The 17,691-nt window shown below is 35.6% G+C and overlaps 1 protein-coding gene across 1 annotated transcript in view; it reads right to left on the bottom strand.

Annotated features, from left to right (window-relative positions):
* CMTR1 (cap methyltransferase 1) overlaps positions 1-17,691 on the bottom strand; it is a 39,079-nt gene that overhangs the window by 21,128 nt on the left and 260 nt on the right. The window contains exons 2-9 of the mRNA XM_026695585.2: positions 15,308-15,445; positions 12,185-12,339; positions 8,777-8,935; positions 8,344-8,436; positions 3,482-3,553; positions 745-839; positions 591-663; positions 189-387 (exon numbers count right to left, since the gene is read on the bottom strand). Of these exons, the coding sequence (XP_026551370.1) occupies positions 189-387; positions 591-663; positions 745-839; positions 3,482-3,553; positions 8,344-8,436; positions 8,777-8,935; positions 12,185-12,339; positions 15,308-15,440 (979 nt within the window). The 5' untranslated portion in view covers positions 15,441-15,445. The remainder of the gene's footprint in view (positions 1-188; positions 388-590; positions 664-744; positions 840-3,481; positions 3,554-8,343; positions 8,437-8,776; positions 8,936-12,184; positions 12,340-15,307; positions 15,446-17,691) is intronic.

The raw sequence follows: 17,691 nt of genomic DNA on the forward strand, positions 1-17,691 counted from the left end.
TAAAAAACCTGTAATTACCTAACTTTCAGCAGGAAATATTTTAGAAGGTTGTTTAGTAAAAGGAAAGGCATTTTTCTTATCCCAATACTGCCGGTTTTTCCTATTCTTAGATAATTAACGTTCTTGCAGAAAACCATGCATCCATTGAGGGTAGTATTTTCTAAAACGAAAACAATTTGTGTGCTTACCATAGTAAGGCTCAAAAAGCTCACTAGATGCAGCATAGAAATCCTCCAATTTGAAATCATTTGGTCCTTTTAAGGTCATCCCAAAACCTTTTGCATGCCACTTCTTCCTCCAGAGGACATATTCTGAGAAACCACCGGGGCCAGCACATACATCAGCAAAATACAGCAGCTCAGCAGAACTCTCTTTAATTAGTGGTTTCTGCAAACAGAAAAGATAAAAATTCAATCAGCGCAACTAAATCAATCTCCCAAGTAAACAGTTGCTGATATCAATCTGTTAAATTGCTTAGTTCTTGAGGTGCTTAATCAACTATCATTTCAATAAAGCTCTAAAGATTTTCCTACTCACTTTTCCCATTCTGAAAAGGCACCAGAGATACACAAATAAATGAAAACCCTCACCCCACGAGAATCCTTTGGGTTTGTAAACATGTGGTCGAAGACATAATCTATGTTTGCCATCTTCATTGCAGCTCTGTAAGTGTAAGATGGGCACTTGTTAAGAGTTTGCCCTTAACTGACCAGATATGTCCCAAAGTGTACTCTATTCTCTGACCTGTTTAGGAAGAAGGCTCCGCGGATCATCTCATAGGGATTGGATCTTGTACGAGCTCGGCGCATCTCCACTCCATCCAGCACATCAAAAATAGTCTGCAGAAAGAAATTAGAAAATCTAATCTAAATGGGGGAGGACACTTAAATAGAACATTTTGCTATTCCATACTTGGAACTTTATTTTACTTTACAGAACCCAATTAGGGGGGAACAATTAGCAATGGAACAATTAAATCATTCTTTAATCAGAATGTAAGCTTCATTAAGTAGACAAGACCAAAAAAAATTCAACTCCAGAGAATTGCTAAAAATACTTTGAGATTGGCTACAATAACAGAAAAAAAAGAGCAGAGCACTAAGAGGGTGCACAAGTAGGCAAGGAAACCTGGGCTGGGGTCAGGGGGAAGCTATGAAAGACAGGATGGGTGTGTTATGGAAGGGGATGCTTGCTAGTGAGGAGTGTGCCAGGAACAAAAATGGCCCACTGTATCATGCTGCCAATTTTCATGTGCAACCTCAAAAAAGCAGGTTTTTCTTCCATAGCCGGATCTCAACTTTCAGAGATGACACTGCTTGACAGTGGAGGCCTACAAAATGGCAGGTAGTTACACGTACACCTCAAATTTGGTACACAATTACCAAATATCCTGGATGGTTAGACCTAGGGTCTTATAAATCCAACATGTCCTGCCACAGCTGTCTTGTGTGCCACGTGTAGCATTTCCGCTCATAATTCCACCAAAGGCAAATAAGGGTGACCATGATAATGCAAGAAGCCATTCTCAGACTTAAATAGAGGTATCTTGGACTGGTCCAGGTTGCACTGGTGTGCTAAAACTGAGCCAGAGTGAAATGGTTTCTTCCCTGCAGGTTTCAAATATGTGCTGTCAGGGAAGTGACTCCAAAATAGCTGCAAAGTTTTCTAGCTGAAAAATTGTGGCTGTGAAGGGCATCTGCTCCATCACTTGAGAGCCTGGACAAGGCATCTTCCCATTTGCATGAGGCTGGGACACATAGATCACAAAGTTGAGGCGTGAGACTAAAACAGACCATCAAGCCTGGCAATAACTGAGTTGCCAGGCTGTGCATAGTTGCTCCAGGTTCTCCAAGTTCTGGTGTGTATTGGATACACTGTGTGCCTTCAGATGTTACTTCCAAACCTTGAAAGCACTCCTGAGAATGATCAGCTCTTCCAATATGGTGTCACGGATTTCATCTGCAGTTAACCTCCCAAAGTAAAAGGAGCAGAGCAGAGCAGAGATGATTTGAGTTGGCGTTGTGACCTGCAAGAGCAATGTTAGGGGCAGGCACTATAAAGATAGCATTTTATACTATTTTTATCCTGGGGTTTGGGTGCTGAAGGAGTACAGATACAAACATCTTGTTATTGGAAAACCTTATTGGAATGGCTCTTTATTTCACAGTAGCCCAGAGAAGGGAGTAATGATATGCAAGAAAGCAGAAATAAACTTGTAAAAGAAGTTTGCAAAATCTAGGAACCACTGCACATCTTCTTCATCATGTGAGAGCTTTATTACTTTGTTACTTGGTTTACTTGAACCTTGATAGGATCTATGCTCAGGCCTTCAGGTGAAAATGAAATAGCCCAAGAGTTCTATCTTGATGAGATAAAATGTGCACTTTCCAGCTTCGAATATAGACAATACTTTTGGAGGCACTGCAGGATAAATTTGACATATATTCCTGTGGTACCCTGGAGCAGATCAAGATGTTGCTCAAGCAAATAATCGCTATCTGAAGATTTCATGAAAAGCTGGACGACCATCTGGATTTTCAGAGTCTGAATGGCATGACCAAGTATTTGAAATGGCTAAAACTGGTCTGCAAGATGATAATCCCCTTTCTTGATCTAGATCACACAGCGCACTCCTTAAAGCTCCAGTATGGTGATGACAGTGGCAGAGAATAATTATTGTATGAGATCCAAGATCAGCAGGAGAGAAGTTGGTTGCACACAATTATGTGATTTAGATATAGTCATTACAAAGAAGCAGCTCTCCTTTGAAAATATATTATTCAAAAATAGGACAGGACCACTGATGGGAAGTAAAATGACCAATAATCCTGTTCTGCACATTTTTCTCAATGAATTCACAGAGATCCACTATCTCTAGCTCAGAAAGTACATATCGACAATCTTTGGGATAGTTACTCTGGGGACAAAATTTATTATGCCATCATAGAAGTGGTGTAGGGAAAGATGGTCAGTCTGCTTGGCATTGGAACCCCCCATTCTGGGTCAGCAGCAGTTGGCAACATTACTATGAATAGTGCTTGAGTGCCCCCCCCCCCCTCAGGTTTCCACATGATACCATCTTAGTGATATCCCTGCTCTATGTTTAGACTGGTCCAAACTCTTCTTTAGGAGCACCCACTTCAACATTATCAGAGTGACATCCTCAAGAGATTTCACTGACCGAATGCATTCTTCTGTAAAAGTCAAACCAGCTTCATTCAAAGAGGGTAAGACAATTCATATATTCTGTTTGTTAGCATAATTACTCCATTTTCAGGGTGGAAACTATGCTGAAACATAGGTAAATTTAAGATTGTTCATCTAAAACAACTGCTCCAAATTAAGCCTTCATGTTACTGGAAGCTACTCTTTTCTAAATGTCTCAAAACCATCAGCCCTCAGATTTTTCTGCTTTTGCATTGCACTGGTAATTTCTCCTTTTACTGACAGGCCTGTTGTGGTTCCAGGAGATGAAACTCACCTTGCACTGGAGCATGCTTTGTAAGAGTTCTTTTCCACAGAATTCCGTTTCATCATCAATCACCAGTTTCCTCTATAAAACAAAATGTGGGGAAAATGAATCAATATATGCAATGCATTTGTCTTAAGTCCAAGACTGTGTAACAATCCCAACTCAAAAGAAGAAAATGTGATTCAGAACTGAAGGACCTGCACATTGTATATGACAGTGCTTCTTATATCAAATGTTTCTCTTCCCAGGATTTCTGGCAGCAGCAGCCTAAGCCCAGGAGAAGATACTCCCTTCTTTAACCAGTGATGCAACTTGCATGAATCATCGTTTCCCATTTGAATCTGAATTATTACAGAACCCTAATAATATCATCACCATTTTTTAAAAAGGATATGATATTGTTAATAAAATTTAAGACTGAACCAAAACAGTGAAAGAACGATTTACAAATAATGTAAAACCCATTAAGACAATGTACACATTTTAGGCCCCTGGGGAGTTTGGAGTGCTTGCAAATAAGAAATGTTCAGCCATTCAGCATGAGGAAAGGAAGCCCTGCCTCACCCTGACGTAGTCTCACAACCTCATCACCATCAGTGCATTGGCCTGTTCCTGATTTTGCAGCACATGATCAGAAAGAGATGCTTAATCTCACAAACAATCTTCCTATAAAAACCATTGTGGGGAGCCCAAACTTTTGGGATAAATGGATGCAAAAAAGTAAAGCTTTGTGGGGCAGGGAGCAGGGAATCTTATGATACTCTAAAATTATCTTTGCTAACTGAAAATGTCCATGTATGAAGCTGACTCTTAAAAAGTATATTTTTAAAGTTTCATGTCCTATTAGTAATTTCACAACAACACAATGACTTATAGCAGCTGAATTGGAATAGAAGCGTTCCTTATTCCACCTGCAAAGCCCATTCCCTGGTATGGTCTCAAAATTCTACTCCATAGAATTCTGAGAGCAACATGGACAATTTATTAAGACTATACATAGATTCATCTAACATACACAAGGCTAACAAAATATTCATTTTATACCAAGATCAATGCATAGACAGCTGAAATTCAAGCCCATTGTTCTATCTTATAGTAAAAACTCTTTACAGACACAATACTAATAGTCTATATCAACATCTCCAAGACTTTTGGGGAGTTGGGCAGCATATAGTTTTAATACATTGTTTTCATTATCATCATCTTCTTCATCATCATCATCATTTATTTCCTTATAATAGAAAATATGGAACTTACAGATATGGGAACAAGGAGTCTATCTTAACTGTATTTTTCAGTATATGAACAATGACAGATCCATTCACTGTAAGATCCATTCACTGGTGTGTGTGTGTGTGTGTGTGTGTAAATTTTATTGATTTTAAAATTAAAACAAACCAACAACACATACATAAATGAAAGAGAGAAAAAGAAGGAAGAAGAAAATTGAAAAAAAAAATAGAAAACAATTAAAAACATTATCATCTTCAACAGTTTATAAGACCTCTTTTTTATCCTTATTTTATGCCATATACACACACCAAATCCTTACATATATATCACTACTATGGATCTATCCTATCCTCTTTTGCCTTTTAGTGTGAAGTCTATCTTTGGTCTATCCATTTGTACCAGCAGTTCCAGCTGTTGTAGTATATTGAAGTGTCTTTACTTTTTAATGCCAAGGTTAATTTGTCCATTTCTGCACAACTTGAAATTTTTTGAATAATCATCTCCTCTGATGGAACATGAGGCTGCTTCCAACTTTGTGCAAAAGCCAATCTGGCCGCTGTCAAAATGTGTATTATTATATATTTCACTTTTTCGATATTTGTTTATCAAAGATCCCTAACAGAAAGGACTCTGGTTTGAATTCGATCTGTTCTCTTGTCATTTCTTCCAGCCAATTTCTAATTTTCTGCCAATATTTTTGAGCTTCTGTACAGGACCACCACAAATGGAAAAGAGTTCCCTCTTTATTTTTGCATTTCCAGCAATTCAGACTCATATTGGGGTGCATCTTCACTTAATCTCGAAGGAGGAAGGTGCCATCTATAAAACATTTTATAGACATTTTCTTTATATGCTACCGATTTTGTAATTTTATTATTTTATTACCTTTTCCCATTCTGTTATGGTGATGCTACGTCCTATATTCCTACTCCAGGCTATCATGTTCCCTTTTAAAATTTCTTCTTCTAATTCTACTTCTAATAAATAATTATAAAATTTTGTTATATTTTTTTTGCCTGATCCTAATAAAATTTTATCTAATTGCTGGAGTTTATTGTTAATTCCAAATTCTTTCTTGTCCTGTTTATATCTACTTTGAATTTGAAGATATGCCCACTGATCAATTTTTAGTCCCTGCTCTTGAAGTTCTTGCCATGATTTCAAATTTCCTTGCGTATCCAATAAGGTCCTTATATTTAATCATTTTAGTGATATCCAGATTATTTGGGTGAATCATCGCCTCCATTGTTGAAATCCAAATTGGTATTTTTAAATAGTGTTTTTTCCGTATTTTCTTCCAATTATTAGTTAATAATGAGTCTCTGATTAGATGTCTGTGAAAATATTTCTGGCTAGTTTTCCCTACGTCCCATAAAAAAGCATGCCACCCCCTCTGCAAGTCATGGCCTTCGAAGAATAACATTCTCTTATTGGTTAAATTCACCCATTCCTTCAACCATACTAAAAAGGCTGCACTATAATACAACTCCCAATTTGGAAGTGCCAGCCCTCTCCTGCTCTTCATATCCTGCATTCACTGGTATATTTTTAGTCTGAGCAACATGGAGAAAGCAAGCTTATATGAACTCCCCCAAGAATATAGTATCTCAGCAGTAGTCAGCACATCTTTTAACAATATGCCAATATCCAATGGAGGGGGAAAAAAACTATTCATCTCTCTGCTATTGCTTACATTCTTAGTTACGCTGACACTTTTTAGAACATGTAAATATTGAAGAGCAGTGGTCTATGCCAGACAGACAAATGGCAATTCTAAAAAATGAGAACATAACTGGAGCAAATGTAATTTCCTATTGTTGTGTTTGAACAGCTTGTCAAATTATTCAAGCTTTCACAAATACAGTAATCAGAGGAGTGAAGAGGCACTATTATATAATTTGAAACTGACAAACAAGGCCAGCCAGTCACACACTCAAGTGCATCAACCTGCTTATTTCACAGGGAGTACAAGCTGAGAAGGGCCTCCCAAGCAAAATGCATGAATATGTATCCCAGCCACACAAAAAATATCCACAAGGCTTCTTTGGCACATAAGAAAATAAAACAATTTTGTTTTTACAGATAGTTTTCATAAAATAACCTTAAAGAATTATACTTGCTTTCCAGGCCTTATGGATTCTCAGTCCAATGGCTACAAAGTTCACTTGACAAACATGAACTAGATGTAAAAATAAAAATGGAACTATGTACGACACCCCGAAAGAATAGAATTAAAATATGAGGGGGAACCTTCAGTGGAAATTCATTTAAATAGGATTTCATTAAAATCATGTACTAAGATGTGAAGTGTAAGTCAGTAGTTGTATTAAAAGGTTAAAAAGATCAAGATATTCTACTTAGATTTAAAGTTATTAAATTTATTATTTTAATATGCTTTCATAGTTTCAATTAAATTTAATAAAACTTTAATTCATTAGGTGAAGTTTAAGACTATAATTTTCCACCTGAGGTATCTTTTAGCATACTTGGCCACTTTTTTTAATTTTAACTAGCACTTTTTCACTCTTAACCAATTCAGCATTTATTTATTTTTTTTGTTTATCTAAGCAAGTAAAGAAATGTACACTCATGTTATGTTGTCATTGATCAAAATTAACACAAATTATCCATTTATCTATCACTCTTTTATTCCTAGGGCTATGCTTTTCAGCAGATCAATTTCTTTATCTCAAGTGATCTTTCAGTAGTTTAAAAAAAATCATTGAACCAAAAAATAAATATTTTAGCATCTGTGTATTATAAATGTTCTAGCAATTTTGCAGTCCCTATTCAACAATCTTCATAATACATTAACATATTTTCTCTTTCTTAGAACTTTTTTATTACTTCTGATTTATACCTGTGAGAGGGATCTTGGCAGTCTTTGTGGACAACCAGCTAAATATGAGCCAGCAGTGTGCAGCAGCAGCCAAAAAAAGCTAATGCAATCCTACTGTTTAGTTGCATTAACAAAGGGATACAATCGAGATCAAGTGAGGTACTAATACCATTCTATAAAGCCTTAGTAAGACCACACCTAGAGTACACATCCAGTTTTGGTCACCACATTATAAAAAAGATGTTGAGACTCTAAAAAAAGTACAGAGAAGAACAACCAGGATGATTAGGGATTGGAGACTGAGGCATATGAAGAACGGTTACAGGAACTGGGCTTGGCTAGTCTAATGAAGAGAAGGACCAGGGGAGACATGATAGCAGTCTTCCAATATTTGAGGGGTTGCAACAGGGAGGAAGGGGGTCAAGCTATTTTCTAAAGCGCCTGTAGGCCAGACAAGGAATAATGGATGGAAACTGAACAAGGAGAGATTTAACCTGGAAATAAGGAGAAACTTTCTGACAGTGAGAACAGTCAACCAATGGAACAGCTTGCCCTTGGAAATTGTGGGAGCGCCATCACTTGAGACTTTCAAGAAGAGATTGGACTGCCATTTGTCAGAAATGGTGTAGGGTCTCCCGCTTGGGCGGGAGGTTGGACTAAATGATCTATAAGGTCCCTTCCAACTCTGATTATCTGTTATCTATTATAAATCTCTTTATCTACAATATTTTTACTTTGTTTTTCAATAGACATCAACAATAAAGATTTGATGGGGATTATTTCCTTTGTTGTACAATACCTTTCCGATCGTCATCCAATCCTTCATTTCTTCAGCATCTGGAATTTCTGTGGTACATTCTGGACACCAGTCCACTTGCTCATAAGCACTAGCCTGTGCACAAAAGAAAGGTGGTTTCAAAAGAGAGCCTATAAGTATAATAAATCTGGCTCAGTGTACACTCATATATCAGAAAACCAACCGCAATCCAATTTTTACTAAAATGCTCGGAGAGAATCAGAGTAATTTCTTACTATTATTATAGGTATCGAAACATTCTTCTCATGCAAGAATAGAAATTAGTGTCTGATTTCAGGCAGTAAATCCTTCATTGAGGATTTTTAAAATGAACCTTACCTGAGCCAGTAGTGCAAAGGAAAATATCTATCATACCTCTTCACAATAGGACATTCTGAGAACAAAATATCAGGAGATTGAAAGGAAATGTAATTACCTCTGGCTCATCTTGCCAGTTGATGTTCATCTCTCCATCAAATCCTTTCAGAATGAGTCCCAATCCACGTCTTCCTTTTTGTTGTGAGGCCTCCACAATCTCTTGCCTTCCCTGGCCATATCTGCCAAGACCTTCACCTTCTCGAAAGCCCATTTTAGCCTACAAGATAATAGAAAAGTTAGTTTATATCCTCCTGCTACTTTTCAGCAAAGAGCACTGGTCTGCCTGATTAAAAATATGTATTTTACAGAAGATTTCCAGATTCTCCTTTCAAATATATTCAAATTAACCAAGAGGAAAATTGTACCTAGAAAATGAAGCAAGAAAAAAATTGATGAAATAAATCTATTACAAATAAGCAACCTCCAGAGAACACATAAGTTATTTCTTACTATATTTGTGAGGCATCTTCATTTAACTATGTTCACTTGTCTTCCTTCAGTGCTGAGTTTCTTCTTGAAAACAATATTTTTATCCAGAGAGATGACAATATGACTTCCATATGTCAAATCACACATAAAGAACAAAATGGCCATCTTGTGTAAGGGACCATAAAGACCCATATCCTATATAAAATCCAGAACTATCTTTTAAAACCCTAACAAATACACAGACTCAGCTACCACCCTTTAAACATAATCATAAATGAGTGTTTCGCAAACTGAAAAATCCTTTTAAATCTATTTCAAAAAGTAATCAAGAAATAATTAAAGCAAATAATGCTATGGTCCAGAAAGATACAAGTAGGGTGACTTTCCATTTCAGGTGAATTTATTGCATTCTATTTGATTTGCCTATTGTCCAACCTTAGTTTCAATGAAAAATATATTTTCTTCCTATATTAAAGCTTTTCGTTTCTCAAACTGTAACAGTCACACCTCAGTGAAATAAGCTAATGCTAATTTTTTACATCAAATAATGTAGCTCAAATACTTTTGCCGATTATGAAACTGAAAATGAATGTGCTAATTTAAATCATAGCCATTTCAATAAGAACATTTTCCAGATTCAAATTTTCCAATTCAAAATCTTCCAGAAAATCCAAATCTCTAACTCTATCCATATTTAAACTGCACTATGTTAATCAAACATTATGTTGGCAAGGTTGTAATCAAATAGTACATATGAAATCAATGCTACGTTTGTCATCTCCAATGATAATTTTCTGAGGAAATTGGAAACATTATAAAACAGTATTTAACAACTAATACTAATGTAGCTTTATTGCTTTGTTGCCCATTTTTCTCAAGATAATAGTAAAACCTAATTTCTTATATACATGTGTGCTGTTAGCTGCCAGATTTACTACATTAAAACACTGGAAATCTGATGTACTTCCTTGGATCAATTTTTTTAAAATATTTTTTTTTAAACAAAATTATACCATAAAGAGAAAATATTCACAAAGACAAGTAAAACTATCATTTACAGTTAACGAAAACACTTTGATACTGACTACCAGGAGAGAGAAAAAATAAAAGAAAACTATTATTTCTTTACTCATCTTCAAAGACTCATTCTAGTTTGTTTAAGCAACCATGACTGTACAAATCCCAATTTGCATAAAGAATCCTAATAAAGCTGTTCCCCATCACTGACTAAACCCTAGCTTTTTAAACACAGTGATTATATTGAAGATGCAAAGTAACTATGGCTTTTGGGAAGTTCAGGGCTCATTTTCTACCAATTATCAACACAGACGTGCCTAACACACTAAAATATTTATTAAAAATATACTACATTTAGTATGAAAATATTACTTTTTGTAATGTTTGAAATATCACATCTGACTTTCTCATAAAACAGACTTGTTTTGCACTTAAGATTTTTAGTACTTGCCTAAAAGAAAATATCCTATATTTCAAAAAGGTCATGTAAACACAATATTTTCAGGCACCACATACATACACCACATACATAAAAATGTGTTACATACAGGCATGCATATTTATAGGAAATACATTGCCAAAGGTCCTAAAATAAGGTATTTCATTTATCTTTAAGGATTCACTGAACTAGGAATGCATCTGTACTTCTATCATTCAGATTGTTCTGTGATCATTTAGTTTGTAAAAGATGACACTACTAATTAAAATATTAAAATCATACAGCTAAACTCAGTTCATGTCTAATCCATGCCCACTTGAATATTAATATAGAGTTAAATACATACTGATAATGTACGTAGCACATAGATGTTCAAGATTATCACTTAATTTTCTCCTAAGAGATACTAAAAATCCTATCCAAAGTAATCTTGCTCCTAAGCCCTCAATTATGCTTTGCTTTTTAAAACTTTTTTAATGCACATATTTTGGTTATAAGGCATCCTTTTAAAGGATGACGTACAGTCTGTGTAAAAGATAAATAAGTTCTATAATATCTAAAAAATATAATTTTCAAAAATTAATTTAAATATTATAAAACAACCCAACAAATTAAGCAACAAGTCAATTTAAATTATTTGAAAATTAGGGCAAAAAATATGAAAGGGAAGCCAGTTCAGTGTGCTGAACTGAAAAAAGAAAATTCTGAATTCATTAGAAATCCCCTTATTACACTTCAAGTACAGGTAGCCCTCGACTTATAACAGTTCACTTAATAACTGTTTGAAATTACAACAGCAGTGGAAAAGTGATTTATGACCATTTTTTTCACACTTATGACCATTGCAGCATCCCCAGGGTTACATGATTTACATTCAGATGTTTGACAACTGACTCACATTTATGACGATTGCTGTGTCCCAGAGTCATGTGATCCCCTTTTGTGACCTTCTGACAAGCAAAGTCAATGGGGAAGTTTAATTCATTTAACAACCATGTTACTAATTTAGCAACTGTAGTGATTCACTTAATAAACATGACCAGAAAAGTCATAAAACAGGGCAAAACTCACTTAACAAAGTTCTCACTTAGCAACGTAAATTTTGGGTTCAAATGTGGTCATAAATTGAGGACTATCTGTATAATGGAACTAGAAGCTTATTCCACAGGGATTGCACCAAGTCTCAAAATGCTTGAATGTGAAAACAAATGAGCTCATATCAAACTGCTAGTTCCTGGAGATAATCAGAAAAGGATAACTACTAGGTTCTGAATAATAGAAGCTTAAACTATTTTAGTCCTGATATGCTACTGATTGCAGACTCTGTGGTGGTTGAAGATGTAAGAAAATCAGGGAAAGACCAGCAACATATAACTAAATGACAGAAGATTAAGGAAGCTCCATTAAGAGGCTATTATGTTACTGTGACATTCCAAGAATATAAACATGTGTCTTAGTAGTGTTGAAAATCAGGAATCAATGGATCCAAAGATACCCTAACAAATGAAGAATGATACACTCTAGTTGTACTCTGAGGACCAAGCTGACAGATCCTACACAGTAAGAGGTACTCTGACCCACCATGAGCTTCTGGGACACACTGCTGTACATAGAGTAGCGGGAAGATGTGCCCTCCACAAGGGAATCTGCACTGAATTTATTGCTGAAAGTGCTAAGAGTAGGTCGCCTCCCACTGTTCTCACTATCAGATTCGCTGCTGCTTGTGGCGGAAGAATCTGAAAACAGAAGAAATAAAAGCTTCAAAAATCAGCACAACATATATTAGTCATAATCTAGGAACATAGGTTATCATTTATCAAATTGGACTATCTACTTTAATACTGTCCCAATATTGGGCAGCAGTTCTCTGAAATTTTAGATTTCCAAAATGTCATATTCTGAAGTTGATATCAACTGCATTCACACTAGGTGCCCTAATACATAGCTATGGAATCTGGAACATGCACATCTTAGGATACATCTTTTCTCTGTTTCCAAACACTTGAAGATTAAGAATCATCAACCAGGAATGATCTTTTTGAATAGAGAAAATGTGAGAAAGTGACTCTTTAGCCAGTCTCCTTTTGAAACAGGATCACATAACAGCTAATTTCTGTAGTGGAACTGTATTATAATAAAACAATACTAAAAATTAGTTGATTACAAAATCACATCAAGTAATATATTGATAATGTATGGATTTTATGGTGGTGCATGTCTGAGTGCTCTCACTGTTAGTCCTTCTGCTAGAGGGGGTAGCCAGTTTCAGTCATGGTTTAGCATTATGTACAAATCTAACAAGCCATGGTTAGTAATGACCTAACTTTTTAGGAGGAGGACTAAACTGAGAGCAAATTAAGTGTTCTGGTTCAGAAGGCTATCCTGATTTGGGTTTACCTTTTTATTACTAGTACAAGTTAAGCAAAAACAAATGAGCGACTTAAACTAGCATTTCTATGAGTCAGAATTCTAGCTATTTACAAACATTCCCATTCCCTGCTATTCCTCAGATTTTTCTCCCAAATTAACTTAACATTCATATTTTTCATTACTCTCCTTAGTTGTTTCATGTAGATGTTTAACAACAGTGGGTATTGCTAATGAATAACCTTTAGGCTAAGAGAGGTACCACAGAATACAATAACAAACAGTATGGGAAACCATTGATATGTCAAGAGAACTTAAGGTGTTGATGTCTATTAGCCTTAATGTTTTTAATAATTTAAATATTTTAAAATGTTTTTTCTCCTCAAAACCATCCAATCCATTCAGTACATAACAATCCTGTTCCTAGTCTAAATATTAAGATCAGTTAACATGTGATGGGCAGAAAGAAGGCTGTCATGGTGACAGCTCCTAATTCCAGGCTGTTTTTAGCAACTAAAAACATAGACGTAGGACAAAAGAACTACCATTTCAGCTAACCGTTTAAAAATGAACTTTGCTTTAGATGTCTGTACTTTTAATGTCTTTGGGATTTAGTCATTTTATGATTGACTAGACAACTCGTGACCTGTCAGGTTATTGTATATTTTCTTATCTAAACAGAATCAGACTGACCAAAAGGTAAAAAATCAATGGCAGCTGGAACGACTTATGACTTCCTACCAGCTTTCCCATTGACTTTCCTTGTAGAAAGGGAGCATTGGATAAGACAAGCACATGATTCTAACTGACCACAGTGACACAGCCATGCAGCAGCAGTGAAGATGATATATTTTGCCAAATTTCAATCCCATAAGAGTCTTAGATCCTGGATTTTGGATGCGTTCTATAAGTTTGTCCATTTGAGGTATGCCATTTCAAAATTGTTGCCCTGTGATGCCCTGTTTCACTCAATTGAAGGTTATAAACAATCACTCAGACTTGAGGATTTTAGTTGTATATTAATTCTTTTTAACTGTTCTCTTGTGCACAGCATCTTTGCAGCCAAGAGTGATACAATAACAGCAATATTATCCACCAAAATAGCTTTCATTCCCAAATCCAACTCGAAAGTCAAGTTGGAATTAAGATAAATAAATGGATAAATCCTTTCCAGACAGCTTGAGATTTATAAGCAACTATTCATTCTGAGTCTGGCTTAAAATTACAAATCAGATATCAAACTAGTTTTTCAAAGCCACTGAATTTGTCTTCATCTCCTTTAAAGCCAATAGGACAATATTACCCCTCACTTATATATTTATGATCTATTTTTTACAATCTATTCTTTTAAGGCAGGGTGTCAAACGCAAGGCCCAGGGGCTGGATCCAGCCCAAAGGGTACTTAGATCTGGCCCACGGGACCGCCTTGAAAACAGTGAAGGACCAGCCCATAGTGCCTCTGCCAGTGAAAACAGAGCTCCATTTTCACTGGCAGGGGATTGCAGGAGACCATGCCAGCTGAAAACAGAGCTCCAAAGTCCATTTTCACTGGCACAGTGCTCAGGCCACTGCAGGCACACCCCCTCCAACACGAATGATGGCCACACACACCCCGTCCCCCCAAGGTCAAACACAACCCTGATGCAGCCCTCAATGAAATAGAGTTTGACGCCCCTGGATTAAGGTATATACAGACAGCAAAGACTTAACTGATTGCTAAATTCAGACTGCACAAGGATCCAAAGAATACGTAACTGGCCTCATTTTTCCATATATCTGTCAATATCCTTAGACTGCACAAGCTAAAAACATCTATTTTACACTATTTTAGTTTGAAGGGAATTGATTCCAGAGGAGCAAAAGGCAGTGAAGTTTAAATACTTAGTGTAGGGGGAAAGAATTAACACAGCTCTTCCCTAGGAATTCTCAGAGTGTATGTTTAATGGTGCAAGTAATCTATTTTAGTTTGGCAGGATTTCTGTATATAGGCAACAAATAATAAAGGAAACTGCTTAGAGGAAGCTCAGCATGTCTTGATTTTTGGAACCTGTCAGTCCTCCTTCTCGCATTTGTGCAGTTAGCTGTGACTGGATGCTGGGCTAGGCTAAAACATTCCACTACCTTCTGATTCACAACCCTGATACTTCATAGTTTTTATTACAGTGTTCTCATTAATAACAATTCAACTAAGAACAGTAGAGAGAGACTGCTATAAATTCAATGCAACGAAGTTAGATATAAATGTTTGAGCATGGGAGTTTTAAAATTATCATAGTTGCATTTTCCATGATGACTGAAAGCTTCAGGAATTTATGTAATGATTGCTTCAATGAGTACCTTGAGTTGCATGGTTACTATTAAGTTGGGTTTCATCATCTGATGTGGAACTGAGAGTCAGACCCAACTCTTCTATCCTTTTTTTCTGCCTTTTCTGTGGGCTGCCATATTCAGGGTCTGTTCTTCTCTTCATTTTTACTGTCAGAAAATAGACTATATTTTACCAACAAATTCATATAGATCACATAATTCTAAGACAATAGAATATTCTAGTTTCCAATCTTTTTCTAAATATTTTACACAGAAAATTGGAGTACCTCTGTGCATTTTAAATTCATTTGAAAGAGAGTAGAAAAGGAAAAATAAAGCTTTACCCACTGTCTGATTTCAAATAAAACATGTCTGAATAGGCTTCACAATTACCTTCCAAAACATTTTTGTTTCCTTTTAACACATTAGTTATCTTTTAAAATATATTTCACTTATTTCAATAAAATGTTACTTCTTCTGAGTATTTTAACAAGGTAAAACATTAAAATAGTAAGCCTATTTAGTCAGATGCCACCACTTTAAGTTTCTTTCTAATCATCATTTTCATTTTTTACTAAATGATTAAAACTTACTTTCTTACAAAATATACTGAATTCAACATGTACATGTTAAGACCCTTTAAAATTCATTACAGTATGCTTTTTATTGAAAAGCATAAATTACCAGAAAAATGATATCAAAACTAACTGAATTTGATGGAAAATTCAGGTAAATCTGAAAACTATTTTTAGATTATAATCTAAAAAGTGAGTTCATATCATACACAAAATTTAGTAAATGTATCCTAACAGAGTATTTTTATGATTTATAAATTGAATCATAGTGACACAACTGTCAATGATTTAAATTAAAACTGGTTTACTTTAATATTGAATCTAGCTTTCAAACTGATATACAACACCTATTTTTTTCTTTCTCTGATCGTATTGTATCATAATTAAAAATTAAATAAAAACAGTACATTTGAGACTAGAATCATACATATTTTCATGTGCCTCATTTATATAATGGAATTGACTAAAAATTAGTCAATTAAAAACTTGTACCAAAAAAACTAGTTTCTAAAAAAAAGTTGAAGCATTAAAAAAACCCTAAATATTAAAAGGCTGATTTCATAAACACAAAGACACATTAATGCCAATAGAGGTATCCAAAAATATTTTTGCATGGAATTTACAGCTGCCTGTTGCAGCTGGATACTAAGTGAAGAATTCTTACATTTTTATTCTTTTGGTAACAATATCTAGGAAAAGTTCAGTATCTCCTACATTATATACATTCCTAGATGCAAGTGAGGTGAAACAAACTGTATTGTATTTTCTTATTAAAGAAGGTGAATTCCATTATATTCATCCACACAGAAATAAATTACGTTAAGACTCTTAAAAGAAAAAAAATCCCATTACAGTGAGAATCAGATGAACACCTGCCAATTACAGTATGTAGTCTGGTTAGGGTTAGAGTTAGGGTTAGGGTCAATTCAGAGAATGGCTCAACATTTAACTCCTCTGTAGTCGTTTTATATAACAAATTCAAGTCTCATTTCATTCAAAAGGCCTTATTTCAGTACAATATAATAGAAAAAATGAGCAAGAGAGATCTGACTTTTATTAACTTTGAAACATATAAAAATTTGCTAGAATACATTGCTGTATTTTCCAGAATAATGGAATATAATATCAAAACTTTATTCTGATGCTGTTTGACCTCAATGCCACACCTAACCTCCCAATAGAAACATTAAAAAGTGTAAACTGGAGGGACAGACATTTTTTAAAAAATATAAGGTACTCAGAATTATAAAGAAATAATTTTAATTGGGATATCAGTTCCTGAGGGATAAAAAATATTTAAGAAAATTTTGCAAGAAGAGAGGGAAGGAATGCCTTTACTGAAGAAATCAGACGTAAAAGAATAAACAAATAAGCAGCACTTTATACACAGAGCAAAAATGGAATAGGGAAGCCTCAGGGTGAAACTTCGGGAGCAAAAGGTGGCCGAAAAAAAGTTTTACAGGCAAACTCAAAATGGGCAATCTTGAAAGCAGGTGAGCCTCAAAAACAAAACACCAATGAGTTCAAAATAATCTATTTTTTTGGAAGTACAAGTTTAGATCCCAGGCTAATTTAACAAGAGAGGCCCCAAAAGCTCGGGTGGAGGCGAAGAGAAAGGCGAGGCGATGAGGGCAAACTAAAGAGGAGAGAGAGACGAGGGGCAAACATGCGGGGCGACTGCGGTGGGAAAAGGTCATCGCCATGCTTATAACGGGCATAGAAGCACGCAAGGAAGAGCGAGCGAGAGGCGAGGGATCCTCTTGTGTGGCGGGAACGAACCGACCAGCGCCTTGGGAGAGAAAGCAAGAAGGGCGACCGGAGGAACCGGCCGTGCGCCGC

Source organism: Pseudonaja textilis, chromosome 1 (assembly GCF_049901715.1).
Source record: "Pseudonaja textilis isolate UNSWEBS1 chromosome 1, rPseTex1.2, whole genome shotgun sequence".
In the NCBI taxonomy this organism is placed as follows: domain Eukaryota; kingdom Metazoa; phylum Chordata; class Lepidosauria; order Squamata; family Elapidae; genus Pseudonaja; species Pseudonaja textilis.